At 40.4% G+C, this 21,575-nt stretch overlaps 1 protein-coding gene across 7 annotated transcripts in view; it reads left to right on the top strand.

Moving 5' to 3' along the window:
* LIMS1 (LIM zinc finger domain containing 1) overlaps positions 1-21,575 on the top strand; it is a 124,081-nt gene that overhangs the window by 62,147 nt on the left and 40,359 nt on the right. Inside the window, exon 1 of one of the 7 annotated variants that reach the window (XM_036352475.1) lies at positions 11,850-12,127. The exons of 5 other annotated variants lie outside the window; for them this stretch is intronic. In XM_036352475.1, the coding sequence (XP_036208368.1) occupies positions 12,021-12,127 (107 nt within the window). In that variant the 5' untranslated portion in view covers positions 11,850-12,020. Of the gene's footprint in view, positions 1-11,849; positions 12,128-21,575 lie in introns of those variants that run through there. One more of the 7 variants, XM_036352476.1, reaches the window with a different exon arrangement.

Raw genomic sequence — 21,575 nt, 5'->3', positions numbered from 1 at the left:
CAGTGGCTGCCGGCCGCAATCTTGGTTGGGTTAATTTGCATATAGTCACTCTGATTGGCTGGTAGGCGTGGCTTCAGGCATAGCGAAGGTATGGTCAATTTGCAAGTTTGTCTTTTATTAGTGTAGATATGTATAGGCCACATTTTGTTTATATTGAGGAACACTTGGGATGTTTCCACCTTTTGAGTAATACTGCTATGAATATGGATGTAGAAAAATTTCTTGCAGTTTTTAATTCTTTCAGATGTATATCTGGATATAGAATTGCTGGGTCATATGGTAATTCTTTTTTTAAGTACTGCCATACTATTTTCTTAAGCAACTGCACCATTTTATATCCCCACTAACAGTGCACATGTGTTTCAGTTTCTCCACAACTCCAGCATTTGTTATTTTCTTTTCTTATATTCTTTGTTTTTAATAGTGACCACACTAATGGGTATGAAGTGGTATCTCTTGTGTTTGTTTGTTGTTGTTGTTTTTAATGTCACTTGAGGATATTTTTTTCCATTGATTTTTATTTTTTATTTTTTTATTTTTTATTTTTTTAAATATATTTTTGTTGATTTCAGAAAGGAAGGGAGAGGGAGTGAGAGATACAAACATTAATGATGAAAGAGAATCATTGATCGGCTGCCTCCTGCACACCCCCAAATGGGGATCGAGCCCACAACCCAGGCATGTGCCCTTGACTGGAATCAAACCTGGGACCCTTTGGTCCGCAGTCCGACACTCTATCCACTGAGCCAAACCAGCAAAGGCTCCATTGATTTTTAGTGAGAGTAGAAGAGAGGGAGGGAGAGAAAGAGAGAAATATTGATGTGAGAGAGCCACGGGAATTGGTTGCCTCCCGCACACTCTGTGGCTGGGCCAGGGTATCAACCTGCAACCCAGGTATATGCCCTTGACTGGGAATCAAACTCAAGACCCTTTGGTGCGTGGGCTGACGATTTAACCACTAAACACCAGCCAGAACTCATGTGGTTTTGATTTGCATTTTCCTAATGATTTGGTGATGTTGAACATCATCTTTTCTTTATTTACTACTTTTTTATATCTTTTATGGAGAAAAGTCTATTCAAGTCCCTGGCCCATTTTTAAATTTTGTTGGTTTTTTTGTTGTTGAATTGTACTAGTTCTTGATAGATTATAGTTATTAACTCCTTATCATATATATGATTTGCAAATATTTTCTCCCATTCCATGAGTTGATTTTTAACACTGTGGAATGTGTCCTTTGATGCACAGGTTTTAATGTTGATGTAGTCTCATTTGTCTATTTTTACTTTTGTTGCCTGTGCTTTTGGTGTCAAGAAATCATTGCTCAGTCCAACAACATGCAGCTTTCCCCCCTTTGTTCCTATTAAGAGTTTTATTTGACCCATTTGGAGTTAATATCATATGAAGTGGAAGTCCAGATCTATTATTTTGCACGTGGATATACATTTTTCCACCACCATTTGTTGAAAAGACTGTCCTTTCCTTATTGAACATCTTTGCACCTTTGTTGAAATCATTTGACTGTATTTGTGTGGGCTTATTTCTAGGCTCTCAGTTCTGATCCATTGGTCTTTGTGTCTGTCTTTAGGCCAGTACCACACTCTTTTGACTGCTGGAACTTTGCAGTAAATTTTGAAATCAGGAAATGTGAGACCTCCAATTTTGTCTTTTTCAAGATTGTTTTGGCTTTACGGGAGGTCCCTTGAAAATCCATATAAACTTTAGGATGGATTTTTCTATTTCTGCAAAAAAATATCATTGAAATTTTGATAGAGATTAAAGCCTCATTTTTTAATTCTGTAAAACAAAAGTGTTATTTTTGCCCAGTGCTTTAATTCAAGGCAGAAGTTTCTACCTATAGCAACATGTCAAATAAGGGCTGGCGGCTTGGGGACAACCTTAGGCACCCATGGATGATGTAGAATTTACACTCAGCCAGCCTTTCTGTTGTTCTGGATGATGTTTGCTCAGTCCTTTGCGGTAATTTTCAATTGTTGTGTGAGGCGACAATTTCCCGGTGTTTACCTATGCCGCCATCTTAGTTTCTTTCCCACTTTGAATATTTCTTGCCACTCCCTTCTGGCCTGCAAAGTTTCTGTTGAGAAATCAGCTGACAGTCGTATGGGTACTCCCTTGTAGGTAACTGACTGTCTTTCTCTTGCTGCTTTTAAGATTCTCTCTTTGTCTTTTGCTCTTGGCATTTTAATTATGATGTGTCTTGGTGTGGTCCTCTTTGGATTCCTTTTGTTTGGGGTTCTCTGCGCTTCCTGGAGTTGTAAGTTTATTTCTTTCACCAGGTAGGGGAAGTTTTCTGTCATTATTCCTTCAAATAGGTTTTCAATATCTTGCTCTCTCTCATCTTCTGGCACCCCTATAATTCTGATGTTGGTACGCTTGAAGCTGTCCCAGAGGCTCCTTACACTATCTTCATATTTTTGGATTCTTTTTTCATTTTGCTTTTCCGGTTGGGTGTTTTTTGCTTCTTCGCATTTCAAATCTTTGACTTGATTCTTGCGCTCCTTTGGTCTGCTGTTGGGAGTCTGTATAGTATTCTTTATTTCAGTCAGTGTATGCTTAATTTCTAGTTGGTTCTTTATCATAACATCGAGGGTCTTATTAGATTTCTTGTAGATCTCATTAAGTTTATGGGCGGCTTCTAGACAGTTCTTGAGAGACCTTAAAAGTGTGGTTCTGAACTCTATATCTTCCATTGACAATTTTGTCCTGTTTCTTTGTCTCCGCATTTTTTATACTTTCTTGGTGCACCCCCTAGTGGTCTTTGTGCGCAGTCTTGTTGTAGTTAAGCCTTTGATTGTTGTAGTTAATACCAGGGGGATTTGACCTCCAGGCCAACTGGCTGTGAGAGTCAGCTGTGTCTGCAGTGGGAAAACTTCTGTCCTCTGGGGAGGTGCTAATCTAGCCTTTGCCTGAGGCTATCCGGTAAATGGCTCTGTGCAGGGCTTGGGTGGGGCGGGTCCCAGGGGATCTACAGGGCGGGCGGAGGGAGCAGTTATGGCTGCTCTCAGTCCCGTCCCCAGAGGCTCTGCCTCTCAGAGTCCCAGCAACCGCTGCAAACCTCGGAGAGAAAGCTGTCCTCGAGTTCTGACCGATGCCAGACAGTCCCGCTTCTCCCGTTTGAGTCTGGGTCCCTAGAGACTCGCCCAGAACTGGAGCTCAGGGCCTGAGCCTCCCTCCCGATTGAAACCGACAACCGCGCCCTCAGCCACCAGCCCGCTCCGCGCTCACCTCCGCACCTTCGTATTTTCCGCACTGTGCTTCCTCTGAGTCGCGGTGTGCTGTTCTCTTTCCTTCTAGTTGAAGAATTTCCCCTCAGCCAGCTTTCCTGTGGTTCTGGGTGATGTCCGTTCCGTCTTTTAGTTGTATTTTTGAAGTGGTTGTGCGAGGCAGCATTCTCCGGTGTTTACCTATGCCGCCATCTTGGTTCTCCCCAGCTTTTGATTTCATTGATCTTTTCTATTGCTTAATTAGATTCTATTTCACTTATTTCTACTGTGATCTTTTAAAAAATATTAGCAAAGTTTTACTTCAACATTTTTTTCTGCTCACAAATAACTCTGAAAAGCCAATATGCAAAAGGCTATCCCACTGCTATCTATAGGTAACATCAAGGCCTGGCCTGGCCTGGCCCTGAGGCACTTAGTGAGAAGCAGCAGGTGAGGGTCCCAGGGTGGTGGCAGGGGATTACCTGGCACCTCCAGCTCTGGACTGCCTGTATACTTATGTTTATTTCCAGATGTGGTCTGCTCTGTAAGCACTGGCAGCCTTGGCCCAGTAGTGTAGGGGGTGTCAGGGTGAGGAGGGACAGACCCTGGGCCGGGCATCACTGGTAAAAACCAGTGATTCCTCCTCTTTATATGGGGTTTGAAAGTGCCCAGATGAGGCCCAGCTGTGCAACAGGGCAGGCTGCTGCTGCCAGGCCTTGGGCCTTCTTTTGGACACTTTGGGGCTCTCTGACCCAGCTGCAGCTTGACAGGTTTTAAGCTAAGAAAGTACAGGCCATTCATATGCAAAAGCTGCTGTGCACAGCTTGGGTGGGGTTGTTAATTGGGTGGGGTGGGGTCTCAGGGAATCACCAGAGCAGAGCAAACAGCAATGGCTGCCAGTTAGCCCTGCACCGGAGAGGTCCCCGCATCTCCGTATCTGACTCCCCCGTGTAGGAACAATGATCACTGTGAGCACCTCTGAGAGAAAGCCGCCCTCATGTTCTCGCCCAATGCCAGACAGTCCAGTTTCTCCCCATATGAGTCTGGGTCCCCAGAGTCTCACCCAGTACTGGAGTTCAGAGCAATCTGGAGTTTGTATCTCCCTCACGATAGACAAAACAACAACCGTGCACCCGGTTGCCAGCCCGTTCTGTGCGCGCCTCCACACCTCCACACCTCCTACCCATCTCAGTGCACTTTTTTCTTTCCTTCTAGCTGTAGAACTTCCACTCAGCCAGCCTTCCTGTGGTTCTGGATAATAGTTGTTTTGTCTTTTAGTTGTAGTTTTGATGTGAATGTGAGAGGCAGCAAGTATAGGTGTTTACCTATGCCGCCATCTTGGTTCTCCATTACAGTGGCTTTTGAGAACATTTTTTAATTGTCTAATGAAAGATTATAGATGAAAAAAAATTAAAAATAAATAAAAATAAAAAACCACACACACACACACACACACACACACAAAAGACTATAGATGACCCCATGTTGCTGAATGTGACAGGCTTGTGAGTTTCTGACTCAGAATTATATGCTAAGTTCTCACAAGTTTGTTTTGTTTTTTTGCAATGTTTTGTATTGATCTGAGAGAAGAAGGGAGGTGGTAGAGGGGGAGGACATCAGTGTGAGAGAGAGAAATATCGATCATTTTCCTCCTGTACGCACTTCGACTGGGGATTGAACCTGCAACCTGTTATGTGCCTCAACCTGAAATTGGACCTTCAACCTTTCGGTGCAGGAGATGACTCTCCAAGCAGTTGAGCCACATTTGCCAGGTCCTCACAAGCCCCCCCCCCCCTTTTTTTTTAATACGTATTTACTGACTTCAGAGAGGAAGGGAGAGAGAGATAGAAACATCAATGATGAGAGAGAATCATTGATTGGCTGCCTCCTGCACACCCCCTACTGGGGATTGAGCCCGCAACCCCAGCACATGCCCCTGACCGGAATTGAACCTGGGACCCTTCAGTCCGCAAGCCGATGCTCTATCCTCTGAGCCAAACCAGCTAGGGCCCTCACAAGCTTTTGATGACAGTTCAACCTGTCCTCTTGAGATCTACAAAAAGGCTGATTAAGGAAAATTGTTCACAGTGGGTTGTGGACTATTGCAATATTATCTACTTATGAACAGAACCATGTTTTAGTGATTTCTTTTTTCTGACTCTGAGCTGTTTTTCTTGATGATTCTGCCTCTCATACTCTGTGCTCTGGTTAATTTGAACTTGAATCTACTCATAATAGCATATCATAGTTTGAAGTCTTCTGAAGCAGGCCTGTTTTCAACACTGGGGCCGTTCTTCATATTGACTGCCTATGACACTGGTGAGAGGACACATTTAGGAAGATAGCATAGCTGGAAAGTAAATGTTAAGAAGATTAATGTATTGGAAATATTGAGGAAGGATATTCTTGCTTTATCACAGAAAGTTTTCTTTCCCCTGTAAATGATTACTCATGAGATAAAATTTAAACTAAAAAAGGATTTATTTCTATTAAGTTCAAAGTCATTTGCAAAACATAAAAATCTTCTCTTACCATATGTCACACAAGAAAATTAATGGCCTGGAAATGTACAGCTGCTTGATCATTTTACAGGCCTTTATTACCTAGTATAAAAGGCACTACTAATGAGGCCCAGTGAACTCTAACTCTGCCATTGAAGCCAGTTTGTAGCTGTCTTAATTCTGTATAGGGATAGAACTGATGGTTCATTAATTCTATCGATTTTAGAGGTTCAATGTTTAACTAGGTTTCTTTACTCACTGATGCTTGGGAGAGGGGCAGGGTGGGGAGGGCTACTTAGACCAAGTATACTGAAAACTGGACTATGTCAGATATAGGTAAAAATCTAGGCTAGTTTTTAAATTCTTATTCCAAATGGAGAGTTTATACTTGTTAAAGGCACTGTTCAACTCTACAAATATGAAAAGCTTCTGAGTTTTTTACAATCTCACCAGGAAAGTAAATTTTTCCAAAATTAGAATTGACGTGCCTTTTAAAAACCTCATTTAGGTAATGTTAAGTGTTAAATTATTTTTTACAAGTTTCAAAACTCTAGAGCTTCAATCTCAAACATAGCATTGTAAAGTAATTAGGCTCTCAAATCAATTGTTTAACAACTAAACCAAAAAACTTACTCATTTAACAAATACAAATGTCTACCGTATGTACACATTTGTAGACACAGTAATAAATTAGATATATTGCTGCCCTCAAAGAGCTTGTATTCCAAAAGGAGAGTTGATAAAGAAAGAACTCATTATGAGACTGTGGTTCCAATGACAGAAGTAAGCACAGGGAATTCTGGGGACACACAGAAGGGAATTGTGGGTGTCCAGGGTCTAGAAAGGCTTCTTATACGGGATGACCTTTGCACTGAGTCCTAGTGGGATGACGAGGAGCTAGTCAGAGCCTTCTTAAAGTCTTATGAAGCTGCATGTGAAAAGGCCAGGAGGTGAGAGGAAGCCATGTGTGCCCTGGTACCACCTGGAGTTCAGTGCAGTGCAGGTGGGTGAGCAGGGCTCAGGCGGAGCAGGATGATAGAGGAGCCATTGAAAGGTTTTTCAGCAGGATCAATAAGTGATGAAATTACATTTTGAAAAGAACACTTTGAAATTTGGAGGATAGATTAGAAGAGGGTAAGATCAGTGATAAAAAGAGCAGTTAGGAGGCTGAAAGAAATTAAGGGGAGACAAAAGGAATTTCTGAACTAGTGTCTAGCGGCGCCCAGTGCAGGGCACCAAGTAAATGTGTTAAAAGAACAATTGAGATCAAAAGGCCTACACTGTGATGTTGAAAGTTTTCAGAAAAGGAGGAGATGAATGCAAATTGGAAGATCTCTGATAAAGTCCATTTATTGGCTTCTGAAGGATCTTGTAGTTCCCTGAAATGGTTATAAAATTTTATGTTCACATGCATTTTCTAAAACAGCATCATTAACTTTCATCAGATTCATAAAAGGTACATGCCCTCCATAAAATGGAAAACTACTGGGTTAGGAGTTAGCCTGGCAGAACAGATTCCTTGTGTGATGCTCTATAGAGCTTTGTATTTAGTCTTTTCAATGAAGGGCGTATGTTTATGGAGGTGATTATCAGCTATGCTGGTGACACAGGCTGGGACAGGTATCTAAGTATACTGGTAGTCTAAGGACAGATTCAAAGAGAACCCAACAAGTTGGACAGAAGTGAATAAAAAGTTGTAGTTAGGTTCATAGATCAGCTGCACTATAGAAGTGAAATGGAAGATGCTCATCTTAACAATTTTTGTGAACTATTCTTCTTAACAGCCATTGTATGTGGAGGAGAGGAGAGAGCACTAGGAGTTTTATGAGGTAGTAAGTGCTTCACTGGAATTGTCTAAAAAGAGGCAGAATCCCAGGTCATGGATATTGTACAAGAGTGAGGCTATGTGGAGAATGAGAGTAGAGACTTCTGCATTGAATAGGAGACTAGACTGGAGATTGTTTAGAGTGCTAAAAAGAAAAATTTCCCTATATAGAGAGTCACAGAAAATGTACTTACATAGATCTCCCTCTGTACTGTCAATAGCATCCTAAGGCAGTTGTTTGAAATTTAAAACTAATTTTAAATAGGCCTGATCTGAGAATCAGGCACAATTGATAACTCTGTTTCTGTAGAAAAATATTAAAGGAAAAGAAATGAGGACACAAAACTGCCTTTGCATATGATGGCCCTGCTATGTTTCAGAGACCTGTTTTCCCTCCCTATTGCTGATGTACAGGTGCTGGGGTCCAACCCCAGCAGGTCCAGGGGTTCCCAAAGGTGTGGATGGAGTCGGCGAAGAAGGAACGACACAGAGGCAGCGTTCAGTTGATCAGCAGCCTAGCCAGGGTCTCTAGCCAAGTTCTGGTCAGGATCTCTAGCCAAGTTCTGGTCAGGATCTCCAGCGAAGTTCTGGAGCCAGGTTCTCTCGCTAGGTTCTGTCTCTAGGTTCTGTGGCCAGTTTCTGTCCAGGATCTTTTGCCATGTTCTGTCTCTAGGTTCTGTCTCTAGGTTCTGTCTCCAGTTTCTGTCCAGGATCTTTTGCCATGTTCTCTCCAGCGAAGTTCTTCTGTCTCTAGGTTCTGTGTAGGTTCTGTGTCTAGGTTCTGTGTCCTGTTGTCTTGTTACATCTGTATTTATACCAGTTGATTCCAATCCTATCAATCTCTATTCCAAAGGTTAGGGTGTTTCTTATCTCCATTCCAGGGAGTAAAGATTATGTAGCTTGAGCATGATTGTTCGTAGTTAAAGTGATTAATTACCCGCCTGGCACTTAGTTAAGGGGTTTTATTCCCTCCCTAACTTCAGGGGAAAATCCCTACCTGGGGAAACAACCTTTCTCAGAGAGGTGACCTTCGTTAAAACACATAGTGCCAAGAAGGTGAGCAAACATATTAAGAACATTATGCCATATATGCCAGGTCCCTTGAAACAGCAAGGATGGACCGGCTCCTGGCATACAGGAACCGGGAATAGTTGCTAATCTGGCTGCAGCATAAACCAGTAATAGTAGATTGATACCATGTGTGAATTTCCCTTTCAGAGATTGTGTGGGTACCTGTGTACCCTTTAATTAGTTCTACTTTATAGCACAGTAAAATTTCAAGGTATATTTGAAGGGCTGCTAGGGAAAAAGAGAAAGCCTTTTCTTCTCTGTCTCTGTGTTTTCAATGAAAAGACAATATTTAAAGGAACTTTTCCCAAAGCCCCAGAATTTAAATTTACTCAGTTGTGACAATTTTGTTAGAATGAAAGCATTGATTTATTGAAATCCCTACTTGTCATTACAGCTATTTTAAAAATTAGAGAGCAAGAATTGTTTCAGTTGGCTTTATTATAAAGCTTGGGAACTTTTTTCTGTTCACATCAGAGAGGAAGGGAGAGAGAGATAGAAACATCAATGATGAGATAGAGTCATTGACTGGCTGCCTCCTGCATGCCCCACACTGGGGACTGAGTCTGTAATTTAGGCATGTGCCCTGACCAGGGATTGAACCATGAGCTCCTGGTTCATAGATCGACGCTCAACCACTGAGCCACGCCAGCCAGGATGTTCACATTCTTTTAATCTTAGACTCATCAAAAACAGAATTCATGCCGAAACCGGTTTGGCTCAGTGGATAGAGCGTCAGCCTGCGGACTGAAAGGTCCCAGGTTCGATTCCGGTCAAGGGCATGTACCAGGGTTGCAGGCACATCCCCAGTAGGAGATGTGCAGGAGGCAGCTGATCAATGTTTCTCTCTCATCGATGTTTCTAACTCTCTATCTCTCTCCCTTCCTCTCTGTAAAAAATCAATAAAAAAAAAAAAAAAAAAAACACAAAAAAACAGAATTCATCCCACACAATTAAGTGTTTCCTGTCTTGTTTAACCTTTAGTAGTTACCAAGCTCTTTTTCCTTGTCAGCTGATGCATTACTTTTTAAAACACTCTTTCAAAAATTAAACTCTCAAAGAAATAAATAATAAGTAAATAAAATAAAAATCAAGCCCTCTCATTTACATTTTTCTATACAAACAAGTCGTATTTATTTATTTATTTATTTATTTATTTATTTCGCTAGAGAAAATTTATTTGAACAAGCAAAGAGAAAGTACACTCGAAGAGAAATTTCAAGCAGGCAGCTTAAATAGCTACTCCAAACAAGTCCTGTTGAATATTGAGGTTTCTGTGTTTGCAGTGAATACAATTAACTTGTATTTTATTCATCAGGCATTTATTCTGTTTTGATGCTTAGAGTAAAAAAAATCAAAGCTTGATGGTTGTTTCTCTTCATTTGTTTTTCACCTGTCTTGACAAAAATGTGAGAATTAGACACTTTACGAATCCTAATTTTGTTTGTATTACTGTAAACTTTTTTATATTTTATACTTCTGTAGGATCCTAGGGTTCCATACAAAAGACATGTAAATCTTCTAAATTACTTCTAATATTTGAATAGGCAATATATTTAAAATTCAGAAGTTATGTACCAGAAAGGCTTTCTTTTGCTACTGTTCCTCCACAGGCACCCAGTATCATCTATCAGCTTTTTGTGTCCCTTCCAGGGAAAGAAATACATCTGACACCTTTTTTAAAAAACATCTTTTATCACTAATTAAATCTAGTATAGTAACAAAATAGTAATTTTTTCCTTACATTTTTAAAAACATACATTATATTTTGATGGCAGCTATAGAAAGTTGTCTGTTTTCCATTAGGGCCATAGAAGCAGGGTGACAAATGGTATCCCTAAGTGGATCTAGCTGGCATCTGCATGTCCTGAGTGAAGGAGTAAGATCTACCCTCCCCTTTCCTTGTGGGGTGCCTTAATATTTGTATGTATAATACAGATACTTTTAAGTGAGGAATAGATTGACTTTTTAATTCTTGTAACAGAAAGTTTCAGACCCACTTCTCTGTACTCTTGTTAGGGGGATTTTAGAATGGAAAGAAGCTGATACAGTTACTCAGAGAGAACTTACTGGAACCATAAAGCTCAACTATTGGCTAAGAACTTGCCAAGGACTAAACTATGTCTGTGATATTCTGATATGTATTGAGTGGGATTCAGTCAGATTGGAGGCGGGATCCTTGCCTACTCTTGCACTACCATCATTTGGAGCTGAATGATAAAGGGGATGGGAGGCCTGGGTGAAAGAGGTGAAGGGATTAGCAGTAAAAATTGGTAGTTACAGCATAGTCCCAGAGTACAGCATAGAGAATATAGTCAATAAGAGCGTCATAACTATGTATGGGGACAGGTGGTCCTTGAAATATCAGAGGGGCCAATTTATAAAGTACATGATTTTCTAACCACTTTGCTGTATATCTGAAACTAATAAAGAACAATATTGAATGTGAACTGTAATTGAAAAATAAAAGAAAAAAGAGAACTTGCCCCATATTATCATCTTCCACTATCCACAAACTCCCCTTACAAACACTCACCCATACCCTGCCCCACCAACCCAAAACCTCCTTTCTAACTTTGTCACTGTGTAGGGTCAAATATACAGATAAATAAATACAGGGGCTGCACAGGCACTGCAATAGTGATTAAACTGCGGTGCACATTTTATGATGGGAGTATTCAATGGGTAGTTGTAGATTTAGAAAATCATTGAATGGAGGTTGATAAGAAAGCACTTTACTTTCATTTATGAATTTTTGAGTGATAGTGGGGGAAAGATACTTTCTTTCTAAAGAGGCTTTAGAGTCTAGTGTGAGAGGGAGGAATTGGACTGTTTTTCTTACAATTCTGTCTTTCCCCCTTTTTAAGGAAAATATCCCAAAGAGCTCATGATGACCAGGCACTTCTTTATACTGACAGCTGCTTGTGAAATGATAATGGTTTCCTAACAAATAAAATAAGGCAGGGCCCTTCTTTAGTTATTACCTTACTGGAGCTTTTTAGCCCAATTTTAATGCAGAATGATGCTAAAAAGATTTATAAAAGAATTGGTGCAGTTATTCATAACAGTTAAATTTTGCTTATTAATGAGCAACCCAGGTCATTATGTGAGTAACCCAGGCCACACACCCTTCCTCCCGCCCTGTCTCCTCCCCTCACACACATATACACACCCTCCAAGGTGCAAGACCCAGAGAGAAGGCAAGCCAGGCCTTGCGAGGAGGGCGTGTACCAGCAGAAAAACAGGAAGCTGTGCTTCAGCGCCGGCCTGCCTGGAAGTTTCTAACTCTGGGTCAGGTGTGCTTAGGTTCCGCAGCAGGGGCACTGTCTTTCTGAGCCCTGGCAGCCACACTGCTCAGCATAAATGCTTTAAAGTGTCAATAATTTATGTATAGAGAGAAGTATGACTGAATTACAGCTTAAAGAGCTTTCACATTCAGGTCTCTACAGGAGAAGACGAGATCGCCCTGATAGTTTGAGACTAACTGGGTTACCGGAGGAAGGGCTAAGGTGAGTGCAAAGTCATGGTTGGCTAAAGGTCAAGGCACCATATGACTGCAGTGAGATTCGTGCCTAAGTGGATACAGCAATGGGGGTACACATTGAGAGGATTCCTCTAGGAACCTCTTAGTCTGTAATTAAAGACTGTATTTTATATAATCCCGGATTGTGCTTGATTGGAACTGTGCAAAACTATAATTCTTTTTCCCATTTTTTCACAAATCCTGTAAGTTGTTTTAGCTCTTCCCCAAACCTGTAGTATTTTTATGTCTTTAAAAACTATATAATTACCACAGTAATAATTAAAACTGGAAACTATTTTACCCCATTGGTTTTAAGGATAGATTGCTTTGGTTTATTAGAACATGTTTCCGTGAGGAATTTTTCTTTAATTTTTGGTGGTGAGTGTAGTTTGTGGTGTTTTGGGCATCAGGGGGTGTTCATATGGGATTCTTTGTTATTGAAATGGATTTAAGAAAGGAATGTAGAGAAACTATTGCATATAACCTGGGAAGGAAGGACATCAAAAATCTGGGGGCCATTTTAACTATAAAGGTTAAGGATTTTTGTTTTTGAAGTTAATTTGCCCAAAATAACACAATTTTGGTTTTTGTTACAATTGTTGAATTTCTTTTTAGATTTTAGGTTCGGAAAAGCCCGTGCAATTTAAGCTATATGTTAAAATACTGTTAACTGGAAGGGTTTAGAGTTTGTTTCTGAAATGAAGAGTTCCTGTTTTAGTGCTGGCAGAAGGTTGCCGTAAAGAGAGACTTCCTTTTCTTTTTATTACATATACTGTCTAGTACTTAATTTATTCGTGGACTCTCAAGTGTTTGAATGTTAAATTTAAATGGTGGGAGGGATATTTGTGTGTGTACTACTGCTCTTTTTCCTATAAATTCATTTTTAGAGTTTATTTTAAATTCTCTATTTAAATTTGATAGGGAAAAATTGACAAGGAAGCTTTTTTAAACATATCAAATTTGTATTTTTCCCATCCCCATCCTCCTCCCCTTTGGCAACCATCAGCTTGTTCTCTATATCTATGGATCTGCTTGTGTTTTATTTATTCTTTTGTTGTTGTTGTTAAATTCCACATATAAGTGAAGTCATAACAGTATTTGCCTTTCTCTGCCTGACTTATTTCAACTTAGTCAGCTATACTACAGGAACTATACTTTGAGAGGGAAACATTTATTTGAAAATTATCAACTCTTATTACCTTTAAAAAGAATAGTAACATTAAAGAACTGTTATTGGGAGCATTTGAGCTCTTGCTTCCCGACATTGTCCTCAGTTTGGCTCAAATAAATGCTTATGAAAAGTCTCAAAAAAACCCCAAAAACTGTTATTGACCTAACATTATTAGCGTTTTCCCCTGCTATATCAGGGGTCTCTTAGTTACATTTAATGTATAAACTAAGAATTGGTTAGACTAAACAGAACTTGAAAGCTTCAGAGTTTGAAAAGTTATAAATTTTTAAGCATGAGTTTTAGTGAAAATATTGAGTTTTTCTTGCTAACCAGATAGGCTGTTGGAAATTACCTCTAAAATTGACTTTTAGTTGTAAACTCCAATCTACTCTTGATCCAAGAGTGAACAGTTACCAAAAACAGTTTTAATTTTAGATTTGCGGTCCTAAGGAATTTTTTTTTTTTTTAATTAAGATACGTAAAACAGCCCTGGCCGGCTTGGCTCAGTGGATGGAGCGTCAGCCTGTGGATTGAAGGGTCCCAGGTTCGATTCCGGCCAAGGGCACATGCCTGGGTTGCAGGCTTGATCCTCAGTGGGGGGTGTGCAGTAGGCAGCCGATCAGTGATTCTCTCTCATCATTGATGTTTCTTTCTCTCTCTCTCCTTCTCCCTTCCTCTCTGAAATCAATAAAGAAATATATTTAAAAAAAAGACTACCAACTTCTGAACACCTCTCATTATTAAAAAAAAAAAAAAAATAGATACGTAAAACACCATTTGAGAACAACCACTTTTATTTATTGTCAGACGGTAGTGAAAGTACACATGTATACCAGAGGAGGCAGTTTTCATAGTTATAATGACCTTTGAAGCAACAAAATTTTTCCTTTTGTCTAGAGTTTAAATTAAAGGAGGAAGAGTGACTCTTAAGAAGTATTGCTTGTTTCATTAGGTTAAGAGGAAATATTTTTCCATCCATTCTAGTAATGTAGTTTCTTGGTGATAATAGTAGATTTATTACATCTCTTCCATTTCTCTGTCCCTTAATGCAGAGAGAATGACCATTTTCCTTATTTTATGAGTGTAGGGTTGAGCTAGGAAAAGTAGACAATTGACTTTTTATCAATGTAGAGTGGCAAGGGTTTTCTTTCCTAGTTGTGTTTTTAGTATTCAGCCAGGTTTCTTGACTAATAGGAACTGGGGAGAGGAGATTTTTAAATTAGGCACAGCTATTCCATTGCCACCCAATTAGACAAGTTAGGTCACTTCGTTGAACCTCAGTTTGTTCCTCTTTAAATACCTACCATTATCAGACATCGTTTATCTCATAAAATCCTCATCAACCAATTTAGTAATCTTATAAATAGTGCTTTAGGGTTAATGCCTTTCATGTATTATTCAACTAATTTTTATTGAGTGCCTATTGTGTGCACTCAATAAAAAGATGCAGTCATGGATCAGTCATAGTTCCTCCCCTCAAGGTACACCTAGGTTTTGGCACATTGAATGTGACAACAGATGCTCTTCCTAGGAGCAGTTATTTGATGTTGAATGTATGTACTATCAGTTATCTTTCATGCTGTCTTGAGTATTACACAAGACCCATTCCTTCTCTAATTCCTGCTTATTCACATATTCTTTTTCTTGGTGTGTTTATGGACTCTAGCAGAAAAACTGCCAGAAAATATTTCTCTTTTAAGTTTAAGTAAAAGACTACTTTGAAACATAATACATGTGTTTAAAGAGCACTGTAATAAACATGAAACTAATTCTGGCTTTAAACATGAAATAGTTTAAAACAGAAGCATGTGAAAAGCAGCATGAAAATCACTGACTATATATATTTTTATTTTAAAATATTAAATGTAATCTGAAACTTACTATACTTGCATGCTTTTGTACAATGTATTTGAGGGTTGTATTGTAGCAATTTGTCTTGTTTAAATATAATTGTCACTACTGGTAGAAAATGTCCTGTGGGCTTTTATCTTAAGTTCTAGAACATGTCCTTAATTTTGGCTAGAATCTGACATGTCTAAGAAGCAGTTGGAAATATTTTTCTTTATAAAGTTAAATGTTAAGGATTTGGGTAAAGCATGTGTATTTGTTTATATACATAAATATGGATAGTCTTTGTGTCCCTCTCCTCACAACCTGGATGGAACTGACATGACTTTCCAGTTTAAGCAGTGGATTCATTAGAGTGAAGTAGTTCACACTCTTGCTCTTTGGGCTCTGACATTGAGCCTCAACTTTACCAGGGTATTGACCCTTTATTCCCTGAAACTTTTATTGACCAAAAATAACATGCAAGATAACGTCTATTCTAGCTGTTAAATTATGTTGCCCCAAAACAAAATGTAGTGTTTTTTTTTGTTTTTTAGGAACCTTAATGAAAAACACACCTCAACAATTCACAACCCCGCCCTTCTTTAAAATTGTTAAAGTCACCTTTGTTGTGCCTTGAATATAAAGGTTCTATAACTAACTGATTTGGGACACCTCAAAATGCAAGTCTTTGCTGGTTGGATTGGAAACATAGTTTAATAAAGCAGGGGTTAGAGAACTGTGACCCTTAGGCCCAATCTGGCCCACTGCCTAATTTTGTATGGTCCATAAGTTTAGGATAGATTTTCCAGTTTTCAAACGTTTTGGGGGAAAAGAAGAGTATTTAACAACATACGAAAATTACATGAAATTCAGATTTCAATGTTCATAAATAAGGTTTTATTATAACACGACCATGCTTATTTTGTACATATTGTCTAGGGTGGTTTCTTGCTGCGGTGGCACAGTTGAGCTGTGACACAGATCCCTGTGCCTACAAAGACAAAAGTATTTACTCTCTGGCCCTTCACAGTAATCCCTGGCCCAGTGCTCTTACCCCATTGTTCCCACTCCCCCATCTCCCGTTACAGTTATGATTGATGAAATTAGGGCTGTGTCAGTCTTTTGAAATGAATGTGAATCAAGAAAATGTACTTAGGCCCTAGCTGGTTTGGCTCAGTGGATAGAGTTGGCTTCAGTCGGCCTGTGGACTGAAGGATCCCAGGTTCGATTTCAGTCAAGGACACATGCCCGGGTTGCAGGCCCCACCCCAGTAGGCAGCGTGCAAGAGGCAGCCAATAAATGATTCTCATCATTGATGTTTCTATCTCTTTCTCCCTCTCTATTCCTCTCTGAAATCAATAAAAATATAGTTTAAAAAAAGAAAATGCACTTAGAAATTTGGATCCCTATGTAAAGTTGACTAGATGAACATCCTTATGCTTTCCTTTTCTGTCCTTTCCCAATGGAACTGGGTAACCAGGAATGGGAGGAAGTACAAAGAAAAGTGACCTTTACTTCCTGATTATTCAATAAACCTGTTGGGTACAATATCATGCATGTATCATGTTATGTATCATGGATGAGTACACTTGAAACCTATATAATCTTATTAACCAATGTCACACCAATAAATTTAATTAAAAATATAAATCAATAAACCTTTGCAGCTCACAACTTTCTATTTTATTTATTTATATTGTTGGCACTATTACAGATATCCCCCATTTCCACCCCACTTTGTCCCCCTTCACTTAGCCCCTGCCCCCCCACCACCCTGCCCTTCACCACATGAGCTCATATCTTTTAAGATATAGGATATATAGTTTTTAAGTAGTGGGAATGTCCATGACAAGGTTTGAGATTAGAAAACTCAGATCATGTGTTCCTGAATAATACATCACCCTTGATTGATTGAGCCCTTATTATGGGCCAGGCACTGTATTAAGAACTTCTGTGTTTTTTAACTCACAATCCTGTAAGGGTGGAGGAAGAACCTAAGGCTGAAAAGGCGATCATCCTATATAATAAAGAGCTAATATGCAAATGATCCTCGCACCCTCACACCGGGCCAGGGGACCTGAGGCTGCACTCCCCGCCTGGCAGGACTTGACGGGGGACCTGAGGCTGCGCCCCCTGCCCTGCAGGGCTTGACGGGGGTGGGACCGGCCGGGTCTGGGTCTTGCATGATTTTGAAGCGCGCACGGGTGGGGCAGGGACTTGACTCTGGGTCCCGTGGCGTGCCCCAGACTCTGACAGGAGGGAGATTTTCATATACATTTTACTAATTTTCTTTGATCTCTGACACTTCTATTATAGAGAAAGGGCAAATATCAATATTTCCTCTAATTAATTCCCTTTGTGCATGAATTTTGTGCACCGGGCCACTAGTTGTTATATAACAAGTTCTTGTCTTTGATTCAAGTAAGTTAGTGCTACGAGTTCAGCTGAGGTTGGAATTGGTCAGCCTAGGATATACATTTCCTTGCATATCCATTTTTGCAGTTTGTTGATCATTTTTCTGGCCTTTTGACTGAAAAACCAATGTTTGTATTGAAATTTTTGAAATAGAGTCTGTTAGACAATTAGGGGGATAAAATTGCAACTTTGCCATTTTTGTCTGTTCTCATTCATTATTTAATGGTTCAGTGAGAGCACATTTAATTTTCCTAGTTAGTCACATTGCACAGTTAATAACAGATTTTTTTTCTCTTTGGTACTGAACGGTATCAATTAGTTAGTGTTGCTTTTGTTAGTTTGTTTGTTTATTAATCCTCACCTGAGGATATTTTTTCCATTGCTCTTCAGAGAGAGTGGGGGGTGGGGGGAGGTAGAAAGAGGGCTGGGGGTAAAGGGAGAGAGGTGAGAGAGACACATTGACTGGTTGCTTCCTGCAACTTCAACCCAGGTACGTGCCCTGGGAATCAAACACCTGACCCTTTGGTTCATGGGCTGATGCTCTAAGCACTGACCCACCAGCCAGGGCAGCAGTGTTGCTTTTAAATGGTAGGAGTACTTTCTTATATGTGTTTCAGAGTATAATCCACATATACATACAATATCATATTCACCCATGAAAAAGAAGAAAATCCTGCCATTTGTGACAACATGGATGAACCTTGAGGGCATTATGCTAAGTGAAATAAGTCAGACAGAGGAACACAAATATTAAATATAGTATGGTCTCATTTATATGTGGAATCTACAAAAGCTAAACTTATAAAAACAGAGTAGCATGGTTATGACCGGTTTGGAGGAGTGTGCAAATTGGAGAGATGTTGTTTTAAAGGTACAAATTTGGGACTAGTTTAAGAGATCTAATGCTCTGATCGGTGTTGCTCGGTGGTTAGAGCATTGGCCCTTGCACTGAAGGGTCTCAGGTTCAATTCCATATCAAGGGCACATACCAGGGTGGCAGGTTCAATCCCCTGCCCCATTGGGATGTGTGCAGGAGGCAACCAATCAATGTGTCCCTCTCACATTGATGTCTCTCTTTCTTTCCTCCCCTCTCTCTCTCTCCCCCTTCCTCCTTCCCTTCCACACTCTCTAAGAATCAGTGGAGGAGAAGAATTAAGATAGAGGTGTAGGTAAACTCAGTACTCACATCCTCCAACAGCCACATCACAGTTACAACTAAAATGCAGAATAGCCATCTTCAGAACTGCCTGAAATCTGGCTGAATGGAAGTCTTACCACTAGACGATTAAAGAAGAAAGCACATTGAGACTGGTAGGAGGGGTGGAGATGCGGACTGGGCTGGTCCAACACCCACATATGGCGTGGCTGCTAGACTCTGCTTTTACATTTAAGCCCAGTTAGGTACCAAGAGTCCTTCTTGGTAGGTAACTTCTTTTTCAGGGTCCGCAGGGCTAGATGGCTCTTTTATTTATATTTAGTCCATATGATTTTACTTTATTTGAACTGTTATCAGAATCTCGTCATTTAATTTGGTGAACCTTGAGAAAGAAGACATCTACTAAGAAAGGCTCCTGGTGGCTAACTGAGCTCAAATTTTAAAAACCAGAGCGTAGCACCCATTTCTATACAGGGGCCTCTCATGCCGTATGCACTTCAGGAAGAAGCCTGCACTGAACTGTCTACCTGCACTGTGTTCCTGCATCTGAACCAGCCCTTAAAAAGGAGTTTCTGGAATCCTATCTCAACAAATAGAACTGATGCTTTCCCCATCTAATTGGAGCTGTGCAACTATATCCCCGTCAACATCTTTACCAACCAATCAGTGCAACTCCATTCTCCATTAGGACAGTGCATTTTAGACCAATCAAATTGTGAGGATTTGGCGTCCTTATTTGCATGAGGACAGACCAATCAGGGACCAGAGGTAGGGACTGCTGTCTACAATTCAGTCCCCCTCTGGCTCTGGGAGCACATTTTCCCTTTCCATGGAAGATTAAAGACTGCATTTCCCCAACTGAGCTGAAATATTAAAGCTGTCTCGCCAGAGCAGACCAGTACAGAGCAGACCATTGAGCAGAGCAGAGCTGTCTAGCCTGAAAGGAGGCTGGCCCCAGGGTGGCCTCACAGCTGTGCTATTTTCACAGCTGTGCTGCATCACAATTGAGCTGATTTGCACTGAATAAAGTTTCCCACTTCACTTCCCAAAATTGTGGATTCCTGTCCATCAGTTGACAGTTTGATTTCTTACTAGAGTCTATGCTCTTTGAGAACTGAACTATTTTGTTCTGTTTTCCCAGCTTAGAAATTTGACCTAGTGCCAGGTTAGTTTGATGACATTTTTGTGTTCTGTTTTACTCTTTACTGTGTTTCGTTAAAGCAGCGGTTCTCAACCTGTGGGTCACGACCCCTTTGGCGGTCGAACGACCCTTTCACAGGGGTCGCCTAAGACCATCCTGTATATCAGATATTTACATTATGATTCATAACAGTAGCAACATTACAGTTATAAAGTAGCAACGAAAATAATTTTATGGTTGGGTCACAACATGAGGAACTGTATTTAAAGGGCCAGAAGGTTGAGAACCACTGGGTTAAAGGCTGGAATTGAAGGGTGGGGATAGGCACAGAGTTGTGCAAGTTTGCTGTACTACACTGAAACCCACTCCTGATATCAGTTCTGTTTATGAAAGGGTTAGAGCAGGGTGTCCTTGCCCTGTAATCAGGAAGGTTTAAGTTTCATTTTATATTACTTGAGTCATTAAATATTAACATACATATGTGCGAGTGCCTCATAACAAAACATAACTGACTCCCTGAGCTCTATGGTGTGAAAGCCTTTTTCTTGATTCTTTCGTGCACATTGTTCTTTAGAAGTAGTATTTTTTGAAGGTTTGTGATTGAGTTGGGAATTGGATAGTAGCTCTAGACTCTGTGGCAGAGTAGAGGTGAAGCACTACGAGAAGGAACAAGAGGTGTCCTCAGGCGTCCAGTCACAAAGACAGCTCAGGGGAAGTCTGTTAGTCACTGGCCTGTTTGGGGTGACAGATATTCTTCTATCAGGATGTTGGTGAAGGGAGGGAAAGAATGTCTACAGGGCTACTTTCTGTTCTCTGTTATGACAGCTTCCATCTTCCACACAAGCATTCACTTTTTTGTGACTTTCATGTTAATTTATCACTCCTACTGTTACCAGGCCCTGCACTGGTCTGCCTCGGGCTGACCTGCAGTGTGTGGGTTCTTGCCTTCATACAGGAAAGATTTGTCAACGTGAGTCCAGGTGATTTTGAGAGTACATTTATTAAAGCTGGGGACAGTGAAACAAAAAAAGCTCAGGATAGAAGAAGCAACAGGAAAGCCTAGGCTTGCTTTGACTTTTTAGAAATGTAGGAAAGAAGTGGGCCATGCTTGGCTGCTCTTAGTTCACTGAGAAGTAAATGTCACAGTGACAAAAGTGAACCAAGGAGGGGCTGCTGTCAGCTCACTGGGAAGTCAGAGAATAAGGGGGCCTTGGAGACAGGTTCAGGGGGTTAGCCCGAGGTGAGCTGCTGCCGCCCATTGCTTCCCTGGTTGCAAGTCTGATGGGGCCCTTTGTCTTGAGTCTTTTTATCTTTTCTTGGAGAAAATGCTGGGAGAGATCTCAGGTGAGGGTCTTAACAGAATATTCATTAGCTTCCCAGGTGTGTCCTTCAATATGTTGATTTATCAAAATGTGCATATAGATGGGCCATGATTATCTTCTGGTTAATTTCCTTTTTAAAGAACATCATTGAGAGAGAATCATTGATCAGTTGCCTCCTGAACGCCCACTACTGGGGATTGAGCCTGCAACCCGGGCATGTGCCCTGACTGAGAATTGAACCATGACCTCCTAGTTCATAGATCGACACTCAAACACTAACCACACTGTCTAGGTCAGCCATGGGCAAACTACGGCCCGCGGGCCGGATCCAGCCCGTTTGAAATGAATAAAACTAAAAAAAAAAAAAAAGACCGTACCCTTTTATGTAATGATGTTTAC

This window comes from Myotis myotis, unplaced genomic scaffold, assembly GCF_014108235.1.
Source record: "Myotis myotis isolate mMyoMyo1 unplaced genomic scaffold, mMyoMyo1.p scaffold_m19_p_2, whole genome shotgun sequence".
In the NCBI taxonomy this organism is placed as follows: Eukaryota; Metazoa; Chordata; class Mammalia; order Chiroptera; family Vespertilionidae; genus Myotis; species Myotis myotis.
This window is presented reverse-complemented; position numbering and strand designations above follow the sequence as displayed.